Below are 24520 nucleotides of genomic sequence, written 5' to 3' on the forward strand. Positions count from 1 at the left end.
TGCTCATCGACGACAACAGAAGTGTTCACACAAACGATAATGTTTGATTAGGTTTTTTTGTTTGTTTTTTTTTTGGTGTTTTTTTTGGTTTTTTTTTGGTTTTTTTTTTTTAAGCAGATCACTAAAATGAACTGCTAAAAAGGTATTTGTGTTGTATTTTGTACTTTCAAAGAATGTATAAAATATTTGCCTCCTCTTACAGCCAAAGCAACTGTTTTGAAGTTCTCATATGTTCTTTTCTTTTTCCCCCAGGAACACAAACAGCTTCTACCTAAACTCCTCAAAAAAGTCACAGCGCAGAGTTAAGAAATTCTGAAAGCTCTGGGTGGAATAAAGCACTTTAATACTCTCAGCTGTAAATATTGACTAGGATTAGTTTTTAAATAGTATTACTTATGGCATTTATTTTGTCCTAACAGCTATTATTACTTTGGAGAGCTATGCTGCCACTTTTAATGACAGAAAACCTCAACCCTCATGCATGGGCTTGGATTCAGTTTTACCCTTGTGCAGTGCAGGGTTTGCTGTGTGATTCTGTGTTCTGTAACCAAGCAGTGAATGGGATAAGCACTCCAAACACTCACTGAAGAGGGGGGAAAAATCATTCCAATCACAATTGCATGGGGGGGAAATGTAAAAAAAATATTATAGAGCTAGCAAAGAGAAGTATTCTTTTCAACAAAACAGAGTAATATTCACCTTTATTTTAATGAATTTTTCTGGAATATACTAGCAAACCCTCTAGCCAATGTGTTAGGTAGACTAAACAGGACAAAAATATGTGGGTCCCTATTTTTTCACTGTACAAACAGTGCTCCAAAATACAAGCGTGAAGCTATACAAGCTGACAAGAATCTGGTGTGCTGAGGTTCTACTGTCAGGTACTTGAACTGGTTGGGAATGGAGGCTCAAAGGAAAAACAACAGATTTAACATCCAGGTAATGCATCCTAACTTGGAAGATTTAGAATACCATTTAGCCAGAAAAATCCACTTACAACTTAGTAGCAAAACATGAACTGATGTTTCCTTTCAGAACTCTTTTTGTTAAGAGCAGTTGGTTGCAACTCTTTCTACTCAGAACTGTCTTGGGGTTTTTTTTTTTCCCCTCAGGAGGGTGGCACATGAGCCCTAACAAAACACATTTGACTCAAACAGTCCAGTCAGTAGATTTTATTCTAAACAATTAAAGATTAATTTGAATTGCAAGGCAAAAGAAAAGGTAAGTCCTAAGCCAACAGTTACCTAATGAAAGCAAGTGAAACTCAGCAGCACTGAAAAGAATACCCAACAGAGACTAAATACAGCTTCAACTTATATTCATGGTCTGTCTAGAAATGTCTTTGATGTTAAACCTCATATGGCACACTTAGCATTTTTTATAATTCATTTCCTATGGAAACTAATGAGCTTAAGGGTGAAATTACCTCATTGAAAGTCAAAATGGAAGTGTGAAGAAAAGAAGGATGACCTGGAAAGCAGATTTAGAAGCAATCTTTGCATATTAAGCATTGCTGTGGGAAATAGTATAATTAGTTTTCTTCAGAACTTATTCCTTGGAATTGTATAAGTGGTATTTCAGCTCCCAAACATCATGCAGAAAGAATGTTAGATAAAATAGGTGGAAAAATGCAAAATCCTCCCATGTTCTTAAAATCAAGATTTTTTTTCCTAACTTTCAGTGACTGTTGACTTATTTTTAAGAGGGCAGACCATAAAAAATAAGGCTCCTTTCCAGCAGACTTCTAAGGGACCATAAGAAACCAGATTTTCAGAGGATAATTTGGAATAAGCATTCACTTCCCAAATTCCTAACTCCTTTTACTTGAATCAACTTATTTCCCTAAGCTCTTGCTGCAGGCTAAGCCATCTGCCCCACACAGTTCTACTGAAGACCAAAAATTGGTACCAAATGCATGTGTTTTGTTTGCTGAATGAAAGAACTAATGATTAACCTTGGACTGTCAAACACCAAGTTTTTCCTGTTAAATACAATGAAAACAGTTTCAGAGTTCAAGCAGAAATTATCCTGTAGAGTTCAAGTACCTGAGCCACTCCAAGGGCTCTAGGAGCTGCCAGTGGCCAAACATTTCTTCCCCTCAGTCGCACCAACATTTTTCTTTATTCTTTATAGAGAAAGTGCTTGGAAGAGCTTTGGCTGTGCCAGACCTGATCTCTCAATAGTGCATAAATCCCAAAGCAGCAGCTTCCTCAAACTAAATTAGTTACAAGTCATTTGTGGACATAATGGTGTATAAAACATTTAAATCCACCACTGCAAGTGCAGGGCCAGCCAAAATTACCAGTTTTAAAGGCTATCAGCTCATCTTTCTGGTGCATGGAACAAGACTGTGTTTTCAATTTTACAATACTTAACCCGAGTTTGAGTTTCACTTAAATTTAGCCTGACAGCTGGTTTAAGGACAGCAACATAGATTAGCTACAACATTAAAGGGTATCCAGCTTCAAGTATGGGAATGGCAGCAGCACAAAAATCCTGGGATGCTGAACTGCAACTTGAAGCTTAACAACTCTGGCACTGCTGTCTTGCACCTCAGATACAAAAGGGTGCAGGCAAGTCCTCCTACTTACTCAGCAAGGCTAAGGTTTTGTTTAGAAAATATTGTACTAACAGTAGTAATTTGAAACCTTGTAATTTAGACAATTGTAATAAAGATGAACACAGTATTACAGTAATTTCATCTAGGCTGCTGTTAAATCAGGTGGTAAAATACTTGTCACTTCAGTGTTTATGGTGTTGCAAGAAACTAAAATAGTAACTACTTTTTTAAAAGTAGCAAGCTTTTTAATTTGTAAGCATCTTGAAGCCCTCTTACTTCTATTTAATAATCTTTTGCTCAAATGATTTATTATACTTCCTGTAGGGATACTGATGATTCTTTGCAGTATCATCTGATGCTTTTAGGAAGTTTGAGAATGACACAAAAACTCATCTAATTTTCAGTTACAACAAGTTCGGGGCTGGTATTTGCTTGTAAAATCTCAACATTCAAATATTTAGCAGCCTCACTGAGTATTAGCAAGTGTTGCATACATCCATTTCTATGGTGACAGTACATGCCAGAGAAGAAACACAGACAACTTCAGTAGCTTTTTTATCCTCTTTTTTTTTTAATTAATAACTTCTTAGTTCAGGAAAAAAAATAAACCACAAAAGAGAACTGGAAGAACTACTCTCCACCTTCTTTATAAAAGAACTTTTCTCAAAGAGAGAGACTATATACCTTGTTCACCACTATATCAAATCCTATCATAATCACCTTACTTTCCACATCTATTCTACCACATTTCATGCTCAGCTTTCAAACATCTCTTATAAAGGAGGTGGGGATGTGCTTTAGACAGGTTAAAAATATGCTGCAACTTTAAAGTATTTAAACAGTTACACCAAGCATAGTTCATACATTTATCACATTAACTATCACCTGGTAACCATACATTTAAAAAGGTCTAATGTAGAGTATGTAATACCCATGACAGATACTCTTATTTACTTAAGAGCATATAAAGATCAGGATTTATTCACCCTCCCCATCTGCAAGTCAATTTCTGATCTCTTCCTGGTACAATATAAATGACAAAAAATCCCTTCATTCCATTGCACTACTGCAACCCTATATGCATAGAAAGGCAGATTAATTACCTGTGACAGGGAGAAGGAAGAGGGGTTTAGAAAAAGAATTTGAGGAACATCTACTGCACAGGTACTTTAGATGTTAAGCACATAAGTTCTGCTGTTTGGGTTTTTCCCCCCATTTTTTTTTCTTATGGTCACACAAGACACCCCTACACAAACATAACTTGAGTAAGTGCAAGTTACTCCTGACCAACAAAACAACTTCAGCACAAGAGGCCTGAACACCAGCACAGTGAGAAGGCTGTGCTGAAAGCCCATCTGGGGTGTGGGAGTGGTGAATGAGAATGTAAAGCACATTTCTGCATATAATGTGCAAAGGCTTGATCTCCACAACTGCACTCAATTTGCTACATGCACAGCCAGAGATGAAATGAGATCAAAACCAGCTGGGAATGGCTGTCCTGAGAAGATACAATAACCATTTAAAAATCTAAACATAAAATACAAATACAGAAGCAACAGAACATTGTTAATAATACCAAAAGACAGAAACACACTGTTGTTGTTAAAAGAAGTTTCAAGTAATATTCCAGATCCAATTTCAATCCTACTCACAGGAGAAAATGCCCAGAGATTAGGAAGAGAAGTCCACACCAAAGTGTATTTTTAATAGCATAAGGGTATGGTCAACAGACCCATCCTTGCAACAGCTATTTTCAAAAATAAAAAATCTAAACAGAAAGACATCATTCTAATTAGCATTCTTATTAAGATGTGCATTACTGGAAATAGCTGTTTAATTCACTGCAACCAGTAGACACGATGTGCTGCATCATTTGTGCTCCATTATATCACAAGATACTGTGTGTACACTTTTTAACATCCAAGTATAAATCCTGCTCATAAAATAAGGCATACTTAAAAACAACATGGTCTCTGCAGAGGTAACTTTGTATGCTTTCTTCTCATGCTTCACTCTTCTAGGTAGGCTGAGAATGAAATTGGTCCCAGTTGAGGTTTGTCAACATCAGCAACCAGATTATGATCATAGCAATTTGTAGGGAAGGGGAAAAGTTGGGATTTCTTTATTTTTAATGACACCTGGGACATCTCCTGAATGAGCTCTGCAGAAGGCATGAAAATAAAATCTACATTTCCTATGTCATGCCCCCTCATGATCCCTATCTCTATCCCTATCCAGAAATGCCTCCATATTGCTACAATTTGTCCAAATTCACTCATTTTCTGTAAGATTGTTCCTTCCAGTAAAGCTGCTATATTTTGTCTTAAATTATAGCCTTTTCTACATTTTCACCAGTGTATGCATGCTAGAGAACAGCTGCATTGCAGAGGTACATATTTAGCACATGGTATCAAACCAAAAAGAAATACAAAAGAATGAACCAGTGTCCTACTGGCTGCTCTATGTCAAAAGCACTGTTTGGTCTTCTGATATAAAACACTACAGAAGTAATATTAGCAGATGTCTGTTCTGCTTCAAGTATTACCCCACCTTTAAACGTGATCTTAAAACTTTTGTGCAATTCTCTTTGTAATTTCACGTGAATAAAAACATCAACATGTCTAAACCAAGAAAGGAAACTGCACTACCTCCACTGTAACACTGCACATATGGTAGAAACTTTAAGTTGAAACAGCTGTTTATTGGATGGATTTCTTAAAAAGGAGTATTAATGTGGTTTCCAGCCCAAATGCAATGGGTAGCAACAAAATATTGGACTACCGCAAAATGCAGTTACAAATATACACTGACAATATCCCTCTTAAATATTAATGGCTCTTGAAACACCCATCAGATACTTTTATAAAACCTCTCTATTTTAAGTCTAACGATTTTTCTTAGTTTCTTCACAAGTAGTGCAAATACACTCCTTATTCTTAGGTCATCCCAAGATATGGCTGTTTTTTGTGAGTGTGATTTGTGTTCTTCACTGTAGTGACACAGAGACACTGTAGTCATGAGCATGGAATGCAATGCTTGCTGGACTACCTTGGAAAAAAAAAATCTACCTTGTTCATGTACAGCTGTAAAATTCTACAAATTAAAAATTTCACATCAGGTTACCTGATGGAAAAGTTTATGATTCCCTGCTATGGGGGAACTGAGCAGATCCCCTGAAACCTCAAACTGTACAAGCAGTGTAACAGGCTTTTGTCCCCTCTCTACAGACTACAAGTTTTCAGTTCTTGAATCTTGTTTGCTCACAAATGTGATTGAATTTCCTAAAATAAAGAAAAACATAAGAATATTAAAATGTAACAAAGTTCTCAGAAGTCAGGCAACAAAAGTCAGCAGTTTGCACAGGGTATTTTAAATGTTAAATAGTCTAAAGCAGACCATTTACAGACTAAAATCTCTTTTTCAGAACCTGTTTAGATCATATTTTACTGTCATTTTACATGCAACAGGATTTTCAACATCTCTCATGCCTAACCCTCATTAGTTTTATTATGCACACAGAAAACCTGTTATTAAAAAGCATTCCTCTATACTTCTGCATACTTCAAACCCAGAAGGCAATTAAAACAGGAATCGGTGATTTAATTTTCCCCTGCAAGATATTAGTAACTTTTAGGAGACAGCATTACACAAGTCATTAAGAACTAGAATTAACTAGGCTAATTTTACATTTCAACATAAACACATTCTCTTAGTGGCTTAGAATCTTCTGGAAAGAAAAGGTTTTTCTCAGCCTATATTATGTAAGCTTTATGGGAATGGCAAACCTGTCTTCATGGATTGAACAGATAACATAATTTAGTACCAAGCACTTCTTCCCACTTCTCAAAAACATTTCACTGTTCACTCCTTGTTTTCCTCTTGCTTGGGCCATGTGGCCCCTCACACACAACTGAAACAGAAGCTGAGGTGTTGAGTGTGTCACTGCATGTGGAGGAAATGGTGCAAAGGAGACCCTGCATTTCCCTCCTCAGCTGGATTAGATCAAAGATCAGAAAAAATCTTGCTCACATAATGTAACTACTTAGCAGAACAATTTAGCTCAATTAAAAAAATTAAAATATTATGTGGACATAAAGGAGTGGTATGACAGGATTGTTTGCTTTTATGGATTTTAGGAACTAAGAGTAGCAGCCAGTAAAGTTCTAGGAAGGACTAATGCTAGGGGAAAAAAAAAGAAAGAAGGAAAAAAAAAAGGAAAAAACCCTGAGTCATTTTTATTTTAGATTAAATTATCCACAACATGAACAAAGATGACTGGTGAGTGCTTTGATATTGAATTAACGCTAACATTTCAAAACAAAATCTCCTTTGGGAAGACAGACAGTCCTATAATGTGAAGTTACAGATAGCAGTGGTACTTCAAATTACATCTGCAACTTAAATCCAAAATTATTTTTGAAAGCTATTTGGTAAAACTCTTGAATTTGTAAGAGACTGCAGATGAATATTTTACAAGTCTGTCTTATGATCTGCTTGCCTGAGCTGCACAGACTGGTTATTTTCAACCCACAGTACCTGAAATATTAAAGGAATTATGCTAAGCGGGTATGTACATTGCAACATTAGAAAGATACTGCAGAATCTTCTATTCATTAAGGCAATTTCTCAATAAGGGGTAACAGCTCCTCTATCTTAAATTACACTGAGAATTTAGAGAATTATTCATAAGGCAAGAAAGATTTTTCAACCCTCCCTGAAACCAGTTAGTTCTTAGGGAGAAAATTTTTGTTTTGTTTTATGAGTCTTTAAAATTTGCTTTACTACATGTGCATCTTTTTATAAGAATAAAACTGCATTGGTCATCAGAGGCCTTGATGTTTTTATTCAAGAAGCTTGATTTACTTTGGAAGGACATTTCTCACCAGGTACCCGGAGTCCAAGGCTGGTATTAAAACTCTTGACAAGTAGAGGGTTAATCTCTTTTCAGGCTCAGTATTTAATTTTTGAGGCATGCCAGATTCCTTGGGTCAGAGATGTAAGGCCTAGAAACTCCTCAGGACCCTGCTGTGGCTTATGTTACATACTCCAAGCTGCTCCTGTTGCTAATTATTCCCACCAACTGATCCCTTCAATGGAAGCTGTACTTCACTAAAAGAATCCTTCCAACCCAGTGGGTGGAAAAACAGACTCAAGAAGTGTCAGCCATGGGTTACATCAACTTACAAGTGCTGGCAGTGCCCTTGAGATGCATGGAGGGCTCATTTCAAAGTTGTGTTAAGAACAAAAATGACAAAAAATTCCCCAATGCTCACCCAATCCTGCTTTATGCTGCAAGTTCTGGCACTTGAAAGGCTGCATTTAGATTGTTGTTGGCTTGTTTTTTTTTTTAAGGAACACAAAGCAAAACCACATTCTGAAGTGTACAACTTACATGGCATGATGTGCTTTGACCTGAGTTCGACAGTTGCGTCCCCAGTAGCAATCAGGACGTGACGTGACAGTCACTACAAGAAGGGCAAATGAAATGCTGCATTTATTACCAAAGTCATTAAAGTGACCCAGATTATTAAGCCACTGCTAATGGTGGTTAGTCATCAGAAACAACAGATGATTGGCAAGAAATGACTGTAGAACTATATTGTTTCACCTTTCTGGAAACAAACCAAACACTCTGTGAAGGACAAAAAATTCGTTTTTAATGTTAATTCAGACTTATGATGAAAGTATTTGCTTCTCAGTGCTGTCAACTGAAGTTTTACCATTTATTTTAATAGAGATGGACTTGATTAGACACTCAGCAATTGTCTTGATGTATTTCCATACAAAAGAATGATTCTTAATTTGGGTAGAGTTTGCTCTTTCCCCCACCTTCACATACATTACAACTCAGCTGTCCAGCAGCTGAACTGAAAAGCCATTTTTGGTTTTGCTAAGGGCAAACCAGGTACACAATTTTTGCTCATTATGCACAGCAGCACAAGCAGAGTTCTCAACAACTTAAGACTGGAAAGCTGTTGCTAACAGCAAGAACTAAGTTGACAGAAGTAATATTTAAAAGCAAACTGTTGGAGCAGCTTCTGTCCCAAACAAATTTAGGTCTGAAGGAGGAACAGTTGCTTGCATGCCATTTTATACTAAAATTGTATGTGCAAAGATTTAGAATCAATTTATGAAAGCAATCTTGTTCCCAGCTGAGAGCTGGTAAAATGTTAAATTGTTCAGAAGATGCATAATTTTATGTCTTTAAACAGGAAAATATATTTAATTACAGCAATTGGTTCCTATATTGCTAATTGGTTGACCATATTCTGATTTTACTGAGTTCCTCTTTTCACTCTGCAGATATACCTATTCTACAGATGAGAAATGATACTGAAAGAAAAGGTTCCATTAGGGAGTCTGAAAATAACAATACACAAGCTTAGTGACAAGTAAAGAAAGGAGCTAAGACATTAGCCCTGCAACAAGATTTGCACTGGGCAACATAAAAATGCCAAAAGAACACTGATACAAAGATAAAACTCATGTTAACTCTTAAATTACTTTTCTCCTCCTTACTGTGCAAAACAATCCCCACCTGGCAATTCAGCAACAGGAATATTCTGCCTGTACTGGTAGGCAAGTTCTCGAAAGCTGCGAAGGCCACAACAGTAGCAAAGCACTGTGTTCCCAGTAATTCTGTAATCTGGGGAGAAAACCAGTTTGTAAAAATGTAAGGCTTAATTAATCAGGTTTAACTAAAGAGCCAGGACTGCACTGGTTCTGTACACAGAACTCCAAACTTCTTGATAACATCCAGAAAAGGAGCATGCACATGCAAACTGAACAGAACACGTACCTGACAACATAAAAACTCCTCTTTGAAGAGCTAAGAGACTTTCATTTAACATATTTTTCCATGTCAGACCCCTGGATGCCAGGTAATCCTGAAAAGAGCAATTTAAGTGTTTAATCTAGAAAAATCTCCAATCTTAAAGAGTAAGCAAGCCATTTATTCTCAAATATTTCGAAATCAGTAACATTTTCAGAAAATAAAAATATTAAAATAATTATAATAAAAATTAAATACCTCTAACTTAATTAGCATGATACAGTCCACCAATAAAACCTTCCACTAAGTATCTTTTTTTCAGACCTCCACTTTTCCCAAAAGTTTGTAAATATATTAATTCCCATCACATTCTCATTTACCTCAAATTAAGATTTTATCCAGTTTACCTAATTTAGGCAACCCTGTTATAATATGGGCAAAATATTTTCCATACAAGTTAGTGTGACATTTAACTTGTGTGGGACAAACTATTTAACAAGCATTGCTTTCCTGGCATGTTTTTGGATGATCATTTGGAGCTCATTTAATCAGCCTTTTAGAATCAGGTTCTGCAAGTGACACAGTGCTGCCACTGTAACTATTAAGCAGCACATCACTTCTGTTTCATCACTGAGTACATCTTAAACTTTGTGCATTTGTTATTATCACACACAATGATTTTTAAACATACCTTTAGGATATCTGATTCATAGTGGTTGTTATTCAGGACGCCATCTAAACACTTATCACCAAGATTTATTTCTAATCAGAAGAACAAGAAGAAGAAAAGTTACTATTTCTTGCCCAAACTCTGTGGCCCTCACATATTTTCTGTAGGTTCTTCTGTTTCCTGAAATAACATGCACAGGCTCATGTGAGCACCAAGTACATGACTGCATTCAACATGTGCTAATGCATGTGATTTGTAACTTCTAGTGGCAAAGACAAGATACTGAGGTTTTAAAATTACAGCTTCAGTCCACAAACACTACCAAGCTGCACAAATCACCACTGCTAGTAAAGCATATTCCATTAGCTCCAAACTGCAACCGAGACATTCCAACTGTTCTAATTTATTTTTTAAATGTCAAAAAACCTTGAGTTTCAGAAGTCTGCCTGTTTAAGAGGGCAAGGTTCTTTTCTAATCCATTACCATCAGATGTCCAGTGCTTTTGCATTGGTTTGTATGATTCTCTTACTAGACTGAAACAGACAATGGTTTTTTATATTGGAAAGAAATGTGCTCAGCAAATGTAGTTTCTAACTCCAGTATTGTATGAAGAGACAAAGTTAAATCCTCTCAAAGTTAAGAAATATGCTACTTCAATTTTTTGTGTTTGTGATGTGAGGACACAGGCCTTACTTCTTTTTGCATGACTGTGCTACAAACTAATCTATGTCCCTTAAGTTAAACTTTAACACAGACATTATTGCAAAGTGACAAACTGATAAGCAAAAAATTACTCCACAATACCACAGAATGGTGCCAAGCAGCCAAAACACGCCATGCGAGTGCAGCCCCAGTACAAGTGACAGAAGGGCTGCAGACAAACTGTGCCTGTAAAATAATAAAGAAATCCCCTGTAAGGACCTGAACACAACAAAACTCAACAGTTACCATTCTCACAAATCAATAACAACAGAGCCCTAATAAACTTGGTTTAAAAAAGGTACAATTTTCTCATTTAAAATACATTCTTTAAAGGACTAATAAATTCTATAAAGGAAGATTCTTTCATGCTGTCACTACAAGCATCCAAATAAAGAAGATTCATATAAAAAAAGTCTTCCAAGTAAATTTAAGTTTAATAATAAATAAGGAGAGAGTTCTGTAGAAAATAAAATAAAAAGTGTACACACATTGCTGAGGAGCAATATGAGGATTCTGTTCACGCTCAGCTCTACGGTCAGGCATTGGCTGAAAGCAGCAGGTGCATATTACATGACTTCCTTGAGCAGGACACACATATTCCTGAACAGCTGGATGAGTTAAAAAGGAAAAAAAGAAAAAAAAAATTGAACAATTTACACAACTGCAATTTGGATAAGGAACCTTAGTAAATATTAACAACATAAAAATCTCAAAGTAACAAGCAACCTTTTTACAAGGACTCTATGAAGCACCAGAAAAACAGCATTCAGACTTCTGAACTGCACAGGTGTGTAAAATATTTCAATATGTAGAAAAGTTTAAGAACTTTTCAACCATCAGCAACCCATTTTGGACAATCACAGCCAAACATCGTATTTACAAAGACATTGGTGTGGAGTTGCTCTCACAATCCTGTGAGAGGGAGCTTGCTTAGGGCTAACTTAGTTCATTGCTGTAGCACAGCTCATTCCTTAGCTCAGGGCAGTTGGAGATGATATTCAAGCCATTCTGTGACTCTGCCCTGAGTGTCTGAGTTGCAGCATTTTAGTGCTGCACTGCTGGGGCAATGTGACACTGACCTGCAGGGAAGTTGGCAGAGGTTGATGGAGCATCTCCCAGAGCCTGCATTCCTCCTGCCTCTGTCTCCTGGCCTGTGCCAGGCACAGTTGGAACAGAGTGTCTTCGGTACCCTGGGCACTGTCTGCATACTATATATGGTTGACTGAAAGAACAATATGAAATTATACCAAACAAATGCAAACACAATTTACATCACTATGCTAGACAAGGTTGGTCAGACTCTCAAAGTTTAAATTTAGCATTTCCTCAATCGGTAACAGATGAAAGCTTATGTAACTCAGTACCTAGCTCTGCTGTAGTTGTGCTTAGGTCGCTATGCTAGACAAGGTTGATCAGATTCAAAGTTTAAATTTAGCATTTCCTCAATCGGTAACAGATGAAAGCTTATGTAACTCAGTACCTAGCTCTGCTGTAGTTGTGACAGAGAAAAACTTTGGGTTTTGTAGTATTCCTCAAGAAGTTTTAAACAAAAGGAAAAGGAAAAAAAAAGAGCATTGTGACTGAAAGAGAGAGAGGAACAAAGCTGGAATAGTTATCTACAAAAATTCTTCTGTTCCTCTGTAGACACTAAGCAAAGTGTGTTTGCTGTTGAAAAGAAAGAGGAGGTATTTTGGTACTTGGGAATTCCTAGAGTCAGCTGCTTTGGTACCATACACCAAGTGAACGCAGCATTCCAGTCACATAAGAAAGCCAAAAATTGCAAACACATTCACAGGATCATAGATGGCTTTATCTCCTGATAAGATCCTAGCCAGAAACCTGTCTTTTTTTATTGCACAATTCAACATAGAACTGTTGGTCACAAACTGAATTTTGCTGGATTTCTGGGAAGTTCTTATTTCTGCTGATTGCTCAAGGATGACAAAAAGGATGGACAGCAAAACTACCAAGTTAATTACTGTCAAGAATGAAGTTAATCTGCAAACAGATTCTGGCAATGATCACAGAAACACCATCAGCAGTAACAGCATTTGTGAAAGTAGCTCCGTTTGTGGGTCTGTGCATTCAAACACAGGCACGTCTAACTCGGTACACAACTTAAAAACAGAATACCTGATATCTGAGGATTCACTATCTACATCAGACAATTCCAGTAAATCTTCAGAACTTCCCTCCTCATCTGAGAAAGATCTCCGCACCTTAGGCTGCAACATGTCTTGAGTAATTTTGTTTCTGGCATCCATGCTCCGAACATCATCTTCATTGCGACATTTATCTGGCACGAGAACCAAATTCAAATTTCAAGAGAAAATTACACCTCACATCCCTTACCTACACTCTCCTTTATTAATGCAGTTACCATTATTGTGCTTTCATTTCCTTAAGACTTGTTTTTGGATGAGAGAGCTGTAGATCATCTTTGTTAAATTCCCCTCTCTGTTAAGGAGGTCCAGTATCAGGCAACTTAAGCTTTGTTTTCTAGAGGTCATGATCAAACTTAATGAAATCTACATTCAAGTATATTTTTTAAAAGCATCCTTCTCATGATTAAGTAACAAATTAAAATGAAGCATTCTTAGCACACTCACATTCTTAAATCACCTTCCACAGGTTATTATGTGATGTTAAATGGACATGTTTTCTGACAAGCCACATCAGAGAAAACAGCAGGGTAAAAAAACCACACAGGTATTTTACAGACAACAGTGTATCCTGACATCAGTTATGCAGGTGAAATCCATTGGATTCTGCCACAGACACTGTTCAACTTGCCTGGATGCTGAATCAGATAAGCTTCAACCAAGTTGTTCAATATGTGATTTTTACAAATACGTTCTACTGGACAACGACAAGTTGGACACAAAGAAGATCTTTCCATCCATCCTGAGTAGCAGGCAGCACAAAAAGTATGCATGCAAGGCTGCAAGCTGGAAAACAAAGAAATGGAGTCAAAATACAAATTTTTCATTTTTTCAGATACATCCATAACCCTGAAAAACTATTTAGCATTGACTTGACTATCTACATAGGGTAGGAAAAGGAAAATCAAGAGAGCTTGGGAAAATGCTGATTATCCTGACCTCCTGAAACAGCTGCCACTGAATGTCTTGCATTATTACCACATGATTAAAGCTTTTGTCACTCTTACATACCTTACACAGTCATGCAGCAGTTCTTGGCAGATAATGCAAGTTAACGTCTCTTCCATCTTATCTGGTTTCACATTTGATGTTTTTGCGTCTTCAGAGCCAATTTTAATTATACATTCACTTGGAGCTGCTGGTGAAAGATTTGGACAAGTATCTTCATCTACAAAGACAGAAGGAGATAGTTTTTAAAGCTTTTTTAAACTTATTTTTATTCAAGTATTTAAAAAATCCCTGAAAATCTGCACTGATTCACTGTTCACTGGCAACAGTCCCAAAAGAGGTTCTTGCTTTACACACTACAGCTTCTGCTATTGAAGACATTATTTTCATGGGACCAGAAATCAATATTTTCATGGGACCAGAAATCAAGTAAGTGAGACACAAGAAACAAGCTGAAGGCCTGAAGACAGCTGTTGTAATTCAGTTTGGAGGGGCAGGGGTGAGGGTTAAGTTGCAGAATACTATAGTATACTAGCCTCCTTTTAGTTTCTTCTTAGCAGGTTCCAAACCTTCCTCATCCCATATTCTTTGAGAATCTGATTCTGCATTTTCTTTGTCAGTGATTTCTGGAGCAATTGCAGAAGCTTCAGCATTCACATCCACCTTTTCATGCTTGTCATGCAGTGCTCTTACACACATGGATTCTAAGATGGGGAAAGCAGGCACAGGAGTGACAACTGAGGACTGTGATCCTATAAAACAAAACCAGAACATGAATATGGCTGCACGCAGCTGTGAGATGTGTGAAAGCAAAAGGTACTCAAACCCTGACATGCATCAATCCAAACATCTGAATAGGAAAAAGTGGAGCAGAAAAGCAAAGTCTGCATAACTACTTACTAAACACTCTGAACCAATCTGCTAATTGGAAAACCTGGGGGAAAACCAACCTATTAGTTGTGTAACCCTACTTAAAATCCCCATTCCTCTTTCAATTGGGGAGTTCTTATTCTTAAGACTATTATCCACACCAGGTCTTCCTGACAAAGATGCCAGGCCAGGGTTATGCAATATTGATCATACGTAACAGGTTGGGATCACAGCAAAGGGAAAGCTTTGTTTCCAGTGAGGTCCCAATGAACTGCTGACAAATGCATACAGGAATTCTCACAATTCCTTCACTCATCCATCAGGACTTCCCCTGCCTGCCCACAGAGAGAAAGTTAAAATGCATATATCCAACTTGGTATTTTCACTAGAACTTTACAAAGCAAATTCTAGACTGAGAAACGGGCAAGAGATTAATCTGCTAACATTAAAAACTGGAGTAAGTTGATGAGCTGGACTCAATGATCCTGATGGGTCTCCTCCAACTCAACATATTCTATGACTGTGTGATCCAACTTTAAATAGTTGACCCAAGTCTCACCAGATGTAGATGGATTATCCTGTTGAACAGATGCAGACCCAACTGGAGAGGTAGGAGAAGCATTAAAGAGGTTTGATGTAGAAGTAGATGGCTGTGGTTCCTCATAGCAAGACTGAGTAGATGACAGTGATGAGGTAATTTGGGACTCCTCATTACTTCTTCCTGTACTTGAGGTATCTTTGGTCACATGGCATTGGTTTTCTACATTAACTTCTACAGTTGGAAGGGGGGAAAGGAAAGAAAAATATCTTTGTGACAGTCACCACATCATGGCTTCAAAATTCCAAGGAATCAAACTCTCTCAAGAGGGTTACATTAGTCATTGGAGCTTAGCTCCTCTTCATGGATCTTGAATTACTTCCTTACCTACTGGTTCTTGAGTTGCATCATGTTTTGTGTTTAAGGATTCATAAAGATAAGCAACATCTGAAAGAGATTTAAAAATATTAATTATGCTCTTTAAACAAAAATTCACTGAACTTAATGCCGCATAAACAACTTCTATTCACAAGTGGCTGCATCCCTAAAGTGTCAGACAATGGAAGAGGCAAATGAGGGGTCACCTCAATAGCACCATGTTAATACTCCTACTTAGGAGGCAATTAGGAGCAGCACAGCAAGATCCTTTCTTCCCAGGAAACCAGGCAGAGCAGCTTTTGTGTGACGTTTAACTTGTGCCAGCCATGGAACCAGAGGCTTAATCATTTCTTAAACCTAAAATCTGCTCTGTCAGAACAGACTGTATTTTTACTGATACTTGAATCAAAGTTCTTTGAAGAAGCTTATTATTTCTGAGCACACTTCTCAACCTCTTCAATGAATATTATTTCAATTCTTTGTGAGATACATGAACTCTCAAAAATGAGACTGAGACATGCCGTAAGTTTCAGCCAGAAACTAATTTAGAATCTATTAATAAAACCAACTGGATAATATCCTTTTCTTTTCAATCTTACTTGAATTTAATATTGTTCCAAAAATTCCTCTACCTTTTTGTCATCTCCAATCACCTACAAGCAAAGAGTTTACAGCAATCCTTTATATGATCAGAAGTTAAAATATTGTCTCCTTCAGTAGGAATTAGGATGGCCAAACAGGCATGCCCTAACTAAATTCTGCTCTGTGTTTGAAGATGAAAAAGCTGAAAAAGCAAAACTGGAGGTTTGGTAATTTAACTACTTATTAACCCAAATGGCAATCAGTGATTCAGTTCATTGCCTGGAAAATTCACCCAAGTGATTCATCTAAGTAGCATCAAGGATGATAGTGCCAACTCAGAAAGGATTTGTGTGATAAACTCCACAGAGAGAAAAATACAGCTTATCACTGCTTTATGTAACATTTACACCAGACAGCATAAATCTGTCTGTCTGTATATAAATTAACAGCAATTTCATAAAGGAAGTATTTAAACAGTGACTATGTATCTAGAATTTTTAAATTAACAGTTTATATTTTTATTACTGTATGAAAATTGTAAATACAGCATTGTTCCAGGTTTACTAATGCTACTTTCATTGCAGGGCTTTCCCCATCTTCCCCCCCACTTTTGCTTCTTCCCTCTTTAAAACAAAAAAAGCCAACCTACACATACAAAAAACCCCCACACACAAAACAAAAAGCTTTTTACTAATGCTACTTTCATTGTAGAGCTTTCCCCATCTTCCCCCCCTTTTGCTTCTTCCCTCTTTAAAACAAAAAAAGCCAACCTACACATACAAAAAACCCCCACACACAAAACAAAAAGCTTTTTTGCAGCCTTTCCTACTGGTGCTAAAAACTGCTTCACTGGGATATATAAAGTATCACTAACTACCCCAGCAATTTGACTTCTAAAAGAAGCACTGGACATGTGATTAGAACCTCATTACTTACCATTCCATCCATGCATTAGTTCTACCAAAATTACTTCTAGGCACATTTAAATTTCAGACAGTTGCTCAGATTTGTCTCTGTAAAAACTGGCACATCCATGACCTCTTCTCTAGAGACTTGTTTTTAAACACATTTCTCTTTAAAGCAGAACTCCTCAATTTTATTATACTGATATTTCTTTTCCCTCATGACTCAAAAGAAAATGACTAAGCACACCATTTAAAGAAGTATTATTCACTTACTGTTCTCTGGCTCATTTTTTCTGTAAACAACATAGATCACATCCCCAGTCTGTAATGGGTATGTCTGCTTCTTAACCACTTTCAGTTTATTAATTACTGTTCCATTAGTACTGTAAAGAGAAAGAAAAGATAACTTAGCAAAAATGTTTTCATAATTACATGGGAGAAGAAAGGGAAAACACAAGATACGTTTAAAGAAGAAAGGCTATTGGCTGCCCCCTAAAAATGTAAGTGGACTAAAAAATATTTTTCAAAAAAAGGAAGTCTAGAAACAAAAAATTTCTCCCAAAGACAGAAATGCAGAACTATTGGAACTTCAAAACTCATTTGCAGCTACTACATAAAGAGATGGCAGTTGACAGACAAAAGACCCTGATATTTGGCCAATGTCTCCAAATAATTAGATTATTGTTTCTGTACAATAGTCTCCACCCCTTAAGTATAAAAACAAAAGGACAATATGAATTTTGTTCAAAAAGTTCCAGGTCATGTCTTCTACTTAATACTGGAAATCTCCTGAGATGTTCTGTGACAAGGGAACCTCTGTACAGTCAGGGATGCCATGCAGTGTTAACTTTTCCCCTCTCCTCCTTCAAAAAGAAAAAAACGTAAAATTGTGAGGCTACTTGGACTGTTTGTAACTTGAAAGTGAGAAGTTAACAAGGTGGATAAAAATTATATATAATGGAAGATGAATTGGAATGAATTATTTTGATATTGACAAAAAATTCAATACTTGTAGAAGAAATTACACTAGGGAAAATGAAAATGCAGAGCATTGCTGATTAATTTCTTTATCCCCTTAACTACGGGTGATGTTGTATACACAAGCCATTAATGTTTTATAACCAAGTCAAGTTATTCAAGTACTGAATAATTCCAGCTCACTTGCAGTAAGCATCCTTCAGGGCTGCAGCCCTGAATTTCAGGCTTCTCCCACTCAAAATCTCAGCAACTGGTACCAAATATGAATGAACAGAAAATATCTGCTTTCCATCCTCTGCAGAGCAGCTGCAAAAGAGAACAGCAAAGCTGTGCTGCCACCTCCTGGAGGCACGGCCCGTGCCCAGGGCACTGAGGACTGTTCCTCACTGCAGGAGTTACTTGGAAATAAGCACCTTCCCCGTTCTCTTTTCTAACACAAAAGTATGAATTCAAAGTCCAAAAGGAAAACCAAGCCCTTTGGAAGCACTACAGCAAGTCGCGATCAAGGTATTAGCTCTTGGTCTTGCTGCTGCAGCTGCTTCCACTGTCTATGTGGTTGAATTGACTAACATAAATGAGATGCTACTTTAAACTTTCAAGAAATGAAAAAAAAAAATTTGGGCCACATTGATGAAACTTCAAGCTTCTCCTACAAGCAAGAAAACCACTCATAGCTTATCCTCTTCCCCTCAGGCATACAGATGTTGACTAGGCTGAGACACACAAGCACTGAAGAACCAGCAGAACAGAGGAGTCACTAAATGACTGGCAAAGTTTAGCAATTAAGAGGAAAACAATTTTAGTCAGTCTGTTAAACAACACCGATTTTTTACTTCATATTGATTGTAGTGATAACATTTAAAAAGATTATGTTGAAGCAACAATTTTATCTCCTTCAATTGCCAAATAAATAAGTTTACACCAACCTCTGAAACCTGCGAGATGCCATTTAGCAAAACTAGCAAACATCAAATTTGACCTCCTCAGTTTTCCAGAAGGCATCTCCCATTTGCCCCAAGTGTTCTAGACTTTCTTTTATAACAAATCAGCTAAATTCAAGTAACAAGACTTGTATTTTACTAAATTTTAACTTCTACAGGCAATTCCTAGCCCCAACATTTCACTAAACAAGGTGGGGGGAAATGTCACAATAATGTATTTTATGAAGTAGCTCAGTCATGACTGCCAAGTTCCAAGATTATCCTTGGGGACAATAACACAAGGTATTTTTGGGGAAAGGAAAAACCCTACAATATCACACATCTAGTAACCACTCAGGCTTGGTTTCACAAAGCAAAATGCAGAAATAGCTATGCAAGACCCTACTCATCAAACCGACCACAGACAGCCAAATCTTTTCAGTTCTGTAGTTACACAGACTTCAATGAGAGCTGACTAATGAATTATTTGGCACACATGGACCCAAATGAAATAGGAATAAATGGCTATCATTTAACACAGAAAATCATAAGCTTTTCTTCAATGCATTAGTAAATGAAAGCAGTTGTATTTCTCTCTCAGCCAACAACCAAAGAGAAAAAAAATTATTCAGCTATCCCAGATAATTGTATCAGCCTTTCACTTACAATTCCAGACTTTAGCATGAGGCTTTTAACAGATATGGTGACATTCCAGATTAATGCTCTGGGTATTTTTTAACCAGACACACATGATAAATTATGAGATTTGTACATTCCTCCGATGTTTCAAATTAAACTCCCCATAAAATAAGTATAAAGTACAATGAGAATCCAAAATATGAAGGCCATTCATTAGAACTAGATATTGAAATTATGCCAATTGGCTGTACCATTTTTCAAGGGGAGAAGAAAAACAGTACTATCAGATATAAACTGTCTGTGTTGTGAAACTATGTCACAAAAGGTTCCAGTATCACTTTTTCAAACAGTGAAGGAAAAAAAAATCAGGCCTTGACTCAATTCCAGTGTGGCTGATAACTCCACAGTTTCATCAATGAACCATAAATTCTGTTTACTTCCCAGTCCCATCTGCTGTGCAGAACAGAAATGAACAGCTTCACTCAGAACAGGGTTACTTTTGAAGTAGATGAATGATTTATATGTTGTAAGAAACTTTCATATCCTTCCAAGAAAAATGCCAGTCTAATAATTTCTAATATTTATTTACATACATCCAGGAAAAGAATGTAGTTTATGTTAAAGCTTCTGGGTTAACAGTTATCTGATATTAAAGTGCTTATAATCCTGAACACACTGTGAAGTGAAATGAGTTCTGAATTCTACTAAGGTACAGAATCCCTTCTATACTGTAATTCTCCACTCTTTCAATGTTCATAGACATAGTTTTGACTGGAGGGTGAGGAGAATTCAGTAGCAGAAGGGACACCAGCACCAACTGCACATCAACCTCTGATTTACACACAGAAAGGGAGTATCTGCTTACTTGTGTTATGAGTATCAGCCTTGTCTAAATAGTTTCCTGATCAGAAACATCACCTACTACTTAGAATCTAAAAAGGAAAAATCCTAGAAAATAACAAGAAAGCACACTAGTTGCCTTTAAAATTTCTTTTTGAAATGGAGAATCTTGCAACTATTTTTACTGGGAGAAATCCAACTGCTGCCTCCACTGTGTTAGGTCAGCTTGTACAATTTGTTTTCTTTCAAGCAGTGCAAAGCAACTAGTGCATGGTTTGGAAAATAAAGCAGAAACATATCCCAAAAGAGGGCGGGTCTGAGTATTTTATTTTACTATTTGCTAACTCTTGGCTTTTGTTTCTTCCAAACTTTTATTTACTCAATAATTTTGAATGCTTAAACACATTTTCCTTCACCTGCAAATTTTGGGTAATTCTTTCCAAGTACATTCAAGAATTTATTATGCTATGAGAAGATAAAATGTTGGCTGTCTATATATACTTGATTATATTCTTTGGATTAGACACAACAGAGAAACAAAGTCCACTCAGTTTGACTGTCCCACACTCACTGCCTCCTTCCAAAGCATTCCTCTTCACCAGAAAAATCTGAGCTTGACCACAGCTATGTTTCCAAATTATTTTCTACTTCAGAGAAGAAAAAGCTGACCTTGCAGTATTTTTCTGTGACTCTGAGCATCTGTACTGCCAACTCAAACATTCAAGAACCATCTTCTTTCAGCCTCGTTTTTGGGACTCATCTGCTATTTGGCACAGACATTGGAAGACCCAGAAGAACCAGAAGAGTTTTCTGCAAGCAGTCATATCAAACCTGTTTGGTTTCTTGATTCAGCAATTGGCAGCCACACTTCAACTCACAAGAGGGAGAGCACTCCAGGCATTTACTCTTTGTTAGATACATGGAACTGTAACAGGCACAAGCAGCTCCCTGGCAATGCTCCACGGGTGCAGCCTTTCTGCTGCACTACCTTGGAACAAGCCTCACCTTTTCATGAATTTATCATACACAAAATTAACTTTAATTTGGCTTTGCTAGTTTTTTGCTGGCTGCACCTTCTGCCTCAGGGGACGGGTAAGGGGAAAAAAAAAGCAGGAATGTCTCTGCATCATGTATAATTTATTTGGCTTGTTCTGTCATAACATTGGTCTAAACCAATTCTGCCAGGGACAGTTTCTCAAGTGAGATTTACAGCTACACTCTGAGACTGCCATGATAGGCAAACATGGCTTGGTTTGTTGTTTGGAACATCTTGAAAGTTAGGATTATATTGGAGAATGACAACTATAAAGCTTTCCAAGACATCCCAGCTAATATTTTTTTTTTTCCCCAAAAATTCAGCATTCTGTCCCACAGCTTCTGGGAGTACAAACCCTGCAGGAATCTATCCTGGACCTATCTCTAATTACAACCTTGAAGAGGAGAGGGAATACACTCTCATCAGATTTGCACATGACAACAAAACAGGGGCAGAGCTGCCTTCAGGGGCACTTTGGCAGGCCAGTGGAATGTACCCATGATGTACAAAGATAAAAAGGAAAGTTTCACATTTGAGGTTTTGAAGGATGTCATGTTGGATCCCTGTTTCAACCCAGAAGGCAATTAAATACATTACTATGGTAGCTCAGGATTAAATACCTGCTGAGCTTTTGACTAAAGTCCCTCCAAGAGCATTCTGAGAAACCAACCTTGTATCTTCCAATGACACTTGACCAGACTCTTCATCCACGATGATTTTACAGTGATCTCCAGACACCAACTTGTTGCCAGGGAAAGATAAGTCACAGCCTTAAAAAGAAAGATTTTCCAGCAAGCTTAAAAATACACATTACACAGTCAGATCAGCATTCTACGTGGCTATAAATGCAACATAAACTGACTCATGTACATCTTCAATAGTTCAAAACTTCTGCTGTCACACAGGCAGCAACACAGCCTAGTCTGAGACACAGAAATACAAGTGGTGAGATAGCCCCATGTGCTGATATAACCATTTCAACCATTTGAAGATGCTTCAGTTCCTTTTTCCCCCTCAATCCTAGCCTTCAAAGATGGAAATCAGATCAGTTACTCTGTTCTAGAGAGCTACAAAATATCCACACATATCTGAAGTGCTCAATTTAACTCCTAAAGGCACACATGCCACAGCACTCAGCTCTTTTTCCACATCATTGTGATGCTGTTTCATTGGATTTAACTTCTGTTTTATTCTAGGGTATAGGGGGGAAGTAGTAGGAACCAGTAACTGATAAAAAAACCCCCATAAATTATTATCACTGTTCTATCCTACAGTCTTTTGTTTGTTTTTAAAAAGGGAAAATTTCCTCATCTCTGTTGACAACATTATGATGCCAATAAAGCTGAAGAGAATTACAAATCCAGGACTAAGATTTAGGGGTACACAGGAGAAGTGTCATGACGATGTGATAAAAACCTTCCTACCTCCAACTCAAGGGCTTTGAGAAAATCTTGTCTTTTTACCTCCCTTTAGCACTGAATATTCAAAGCAACACTCAAAAGTTCTCCACTGATCTCTCACAAAGGACTCAAAGCACCAGCTTACACCAAAGTTATAATTAACAGCCATGATTCCCCTCCACCTATTCACACTGTGGGTGAACTGATCTCAACAACGGATCCAGCAGGAAAGCAGCAGCCACTACCTCAAATTGCTTATAAAGTCACAATTTGGTATTCCAGTAACCATCCATTTAACTAACCATTAGCAAACCATTATGAGAGCAACTGAAAATGAAAGAATTCACCTTTTTTTCTGCCAGACAAGACTTAAACAAACATCAGCTTGAAGAATTTACCCACAGCTTAATGATAAGCAATTTAAATAGATGTTACCAATTGAAATTTGGAAAACATTTTTCCTACAAGACACTGTCTCCCTTTCTCATAGAGCTATAGCATCTGGTGTTTGTTCACAACTATTTACAGGAAGTGACTGATCTGCCAAACAGCTTGAACTGCTGAACAGGAAAAAGAAAATTAGCACTGTCAAGGCAGTGTAAAAGAAAGTTAAAACACTTCAGTCCTTATTTCAAATACAGTGAGCCTGAAATCCTTTAAAATAAAGGCAAGCAGTACAAGTCCTAGACTCTGGGAATAAAGCTTTCAAATCGACTCTCAGAGAAACTTTCAGTACTTGTTGGCAGTCTTTATAAGGCCAGAAGAATTAAGGGCTTTTATGTGGGTGTTTTCTTCTCTGAGAAGCAGAAGCATTTTGCATTGCAGTTCCAACTTATTTTAACCACAGAAACGAAACTAGAACGCAAACAAGACTGAAGCACAGAAACTTCTGAATCAACAACCGGCTTTCCTTATTTACACAAACTGCCGCTGACTACCTAAAAGGCACACTGACTCTAAAACGTGCCACAAGTTACTGAAAAAGAAAAGGTCAGCACAAAACTACTCATTCACACTGGGAACACAGGGGGGCCTGGCAAGCACCTCCCAACAGCTAAAAGCAGCAAACCCAAGCAGTTTCAGCGCTGCAGAGGCCAGGGGGGATGGCTGCTGCCCCCGAGCACCGCCCCAGGCCGGGGCAGCGCGGCCCTGCCCCACCTTTCCTCCGCCCGATGGTCCATTCCCTTTTCAGCAGCAGGACGTGCGGCTCCGCCTCATCAGCACCCAGCCGGATCAGCTTCCCCCAGGGCTGCGGCTGCTGCTGGCTCTGCTCGCCTCCTTCCGACCGCTCCATTTGGATTCACATCTGACAAAAACAAACAAAGCCAACCCAAGCCCCATCACCACACGGCACCCGGGGCGGCACAGCGCTCCCGGGCACCGCCGGGGCCGGGCCGGGCGCGCCGCTGCCCCGCAGCCCCTCCACACCCCGGGGCTGCCCCGGCCCCGCCGCTCCCTTTTGTGCGGCGCCGCGAAACCCTCCCTCACCGCCGGCCCCCGCAGCCAGCCCAGCCCCTTCCCCGCGGGGAGCGAGCCGGGGCGGCCTCCGTCCGTCCGCTGCCTTCCCCGGAGCGGGGAAGCGCGGCCGGGCGGCGCGGGGAGCGGCGGCCCCGCGGCCCG

The 24520-nt window shown here is 38.1% G+C and overlaps 1 protein-coding gene across 4 annotated transcripts; it reads right to left on the reverse strand.

Moving 5' to 3' along the window:
- Positions 1–3107: 3107 nt before the first annotated feature.
- On the reverse strand, positions 3108–24520 carry CHFR (checkpoint with forkhead and ring finger domains). 4 transcript variants are annotated; one of them, XM_039724552.1, is made up of 18 exons: positions 24389–24520; positions 24059–24206; positions 22171–22270; positions 17361–17470; positions 15610–15669; positions 15244–15456; positions 14351–14566; positions 13878–14034; positions 13498–13652; positions 12838–13000; positions 11784–11926; positions 11193–11312; positions 10807–10890; positions 10024–10094; positions 9360–9447; positions 9099–9206; positions 7953–8025; positions 3108–5841 (listed from the first exon to the last, which is right to left on the reverse strand). In XM_039724552.1, exons 2-18 carry the CDS (start codon positions 24192–24194, stop codon positions 5799–5801), a joined length of 2040 nt encoding a protein of 679 aa, XP_039580486.1. In that variant the 5' UTR covers positions 24195–24206; positions 24389–24520; the 3' UTR covers positions 3108–5798. The 4 variants fall into 4 exon arrangements, with proteins under 4 accessions (XP_039580486.1, XP_039580487.1, XP_039580488.1 ...); XM_039724553.1 differs by having other exon boundaries at positions 24059–24207; positions 24414–24495; XM_039724554.1 differs by lacking the exon at positions 24389–24520 and having other exon boundaries at positions 14351–14518; positions 24059–24345.

The sequence above is a fragment of the Passer montanus genome, unplaced genomic scaffold, assembly GCF_014805655.1.
Source record: "Passer montanus isolate IOZ18808 unplaced genomic scaffold, ASM1480565v1 scaffold53, whole genome shotgun sequence".
NCBI lineage: Eukaryota > Metazoa > Chordata > Aves > Passeriformes > Passeridae > Passer > Passer montanus.

Bases quoted from the DNA above. Each gene is read 5' to 3' on its own strand.
- CHFR (XM_039724552.1), bottom strand. From the start codon at position 24,194: ATGGAGCGGTCGGAAGGAGGCGAGCAGAGCCAGCAGCAGCCGCAGCCC. The intron at 13,001-13,497 runs GCAAGTTGAACA...TTCTCGTGCCAG, and splicing joins TTATCTGATTCAGCATCCAG to ATAAATGTCGCAATGAAGAT. The intron at 9,448-10,023 runs GTATGTTTAAAA...TGCTCTTTTCAG, and splicing joins ATGAATCAGATATCCTAAAG to GATTACCTGGCATCCAGGGG.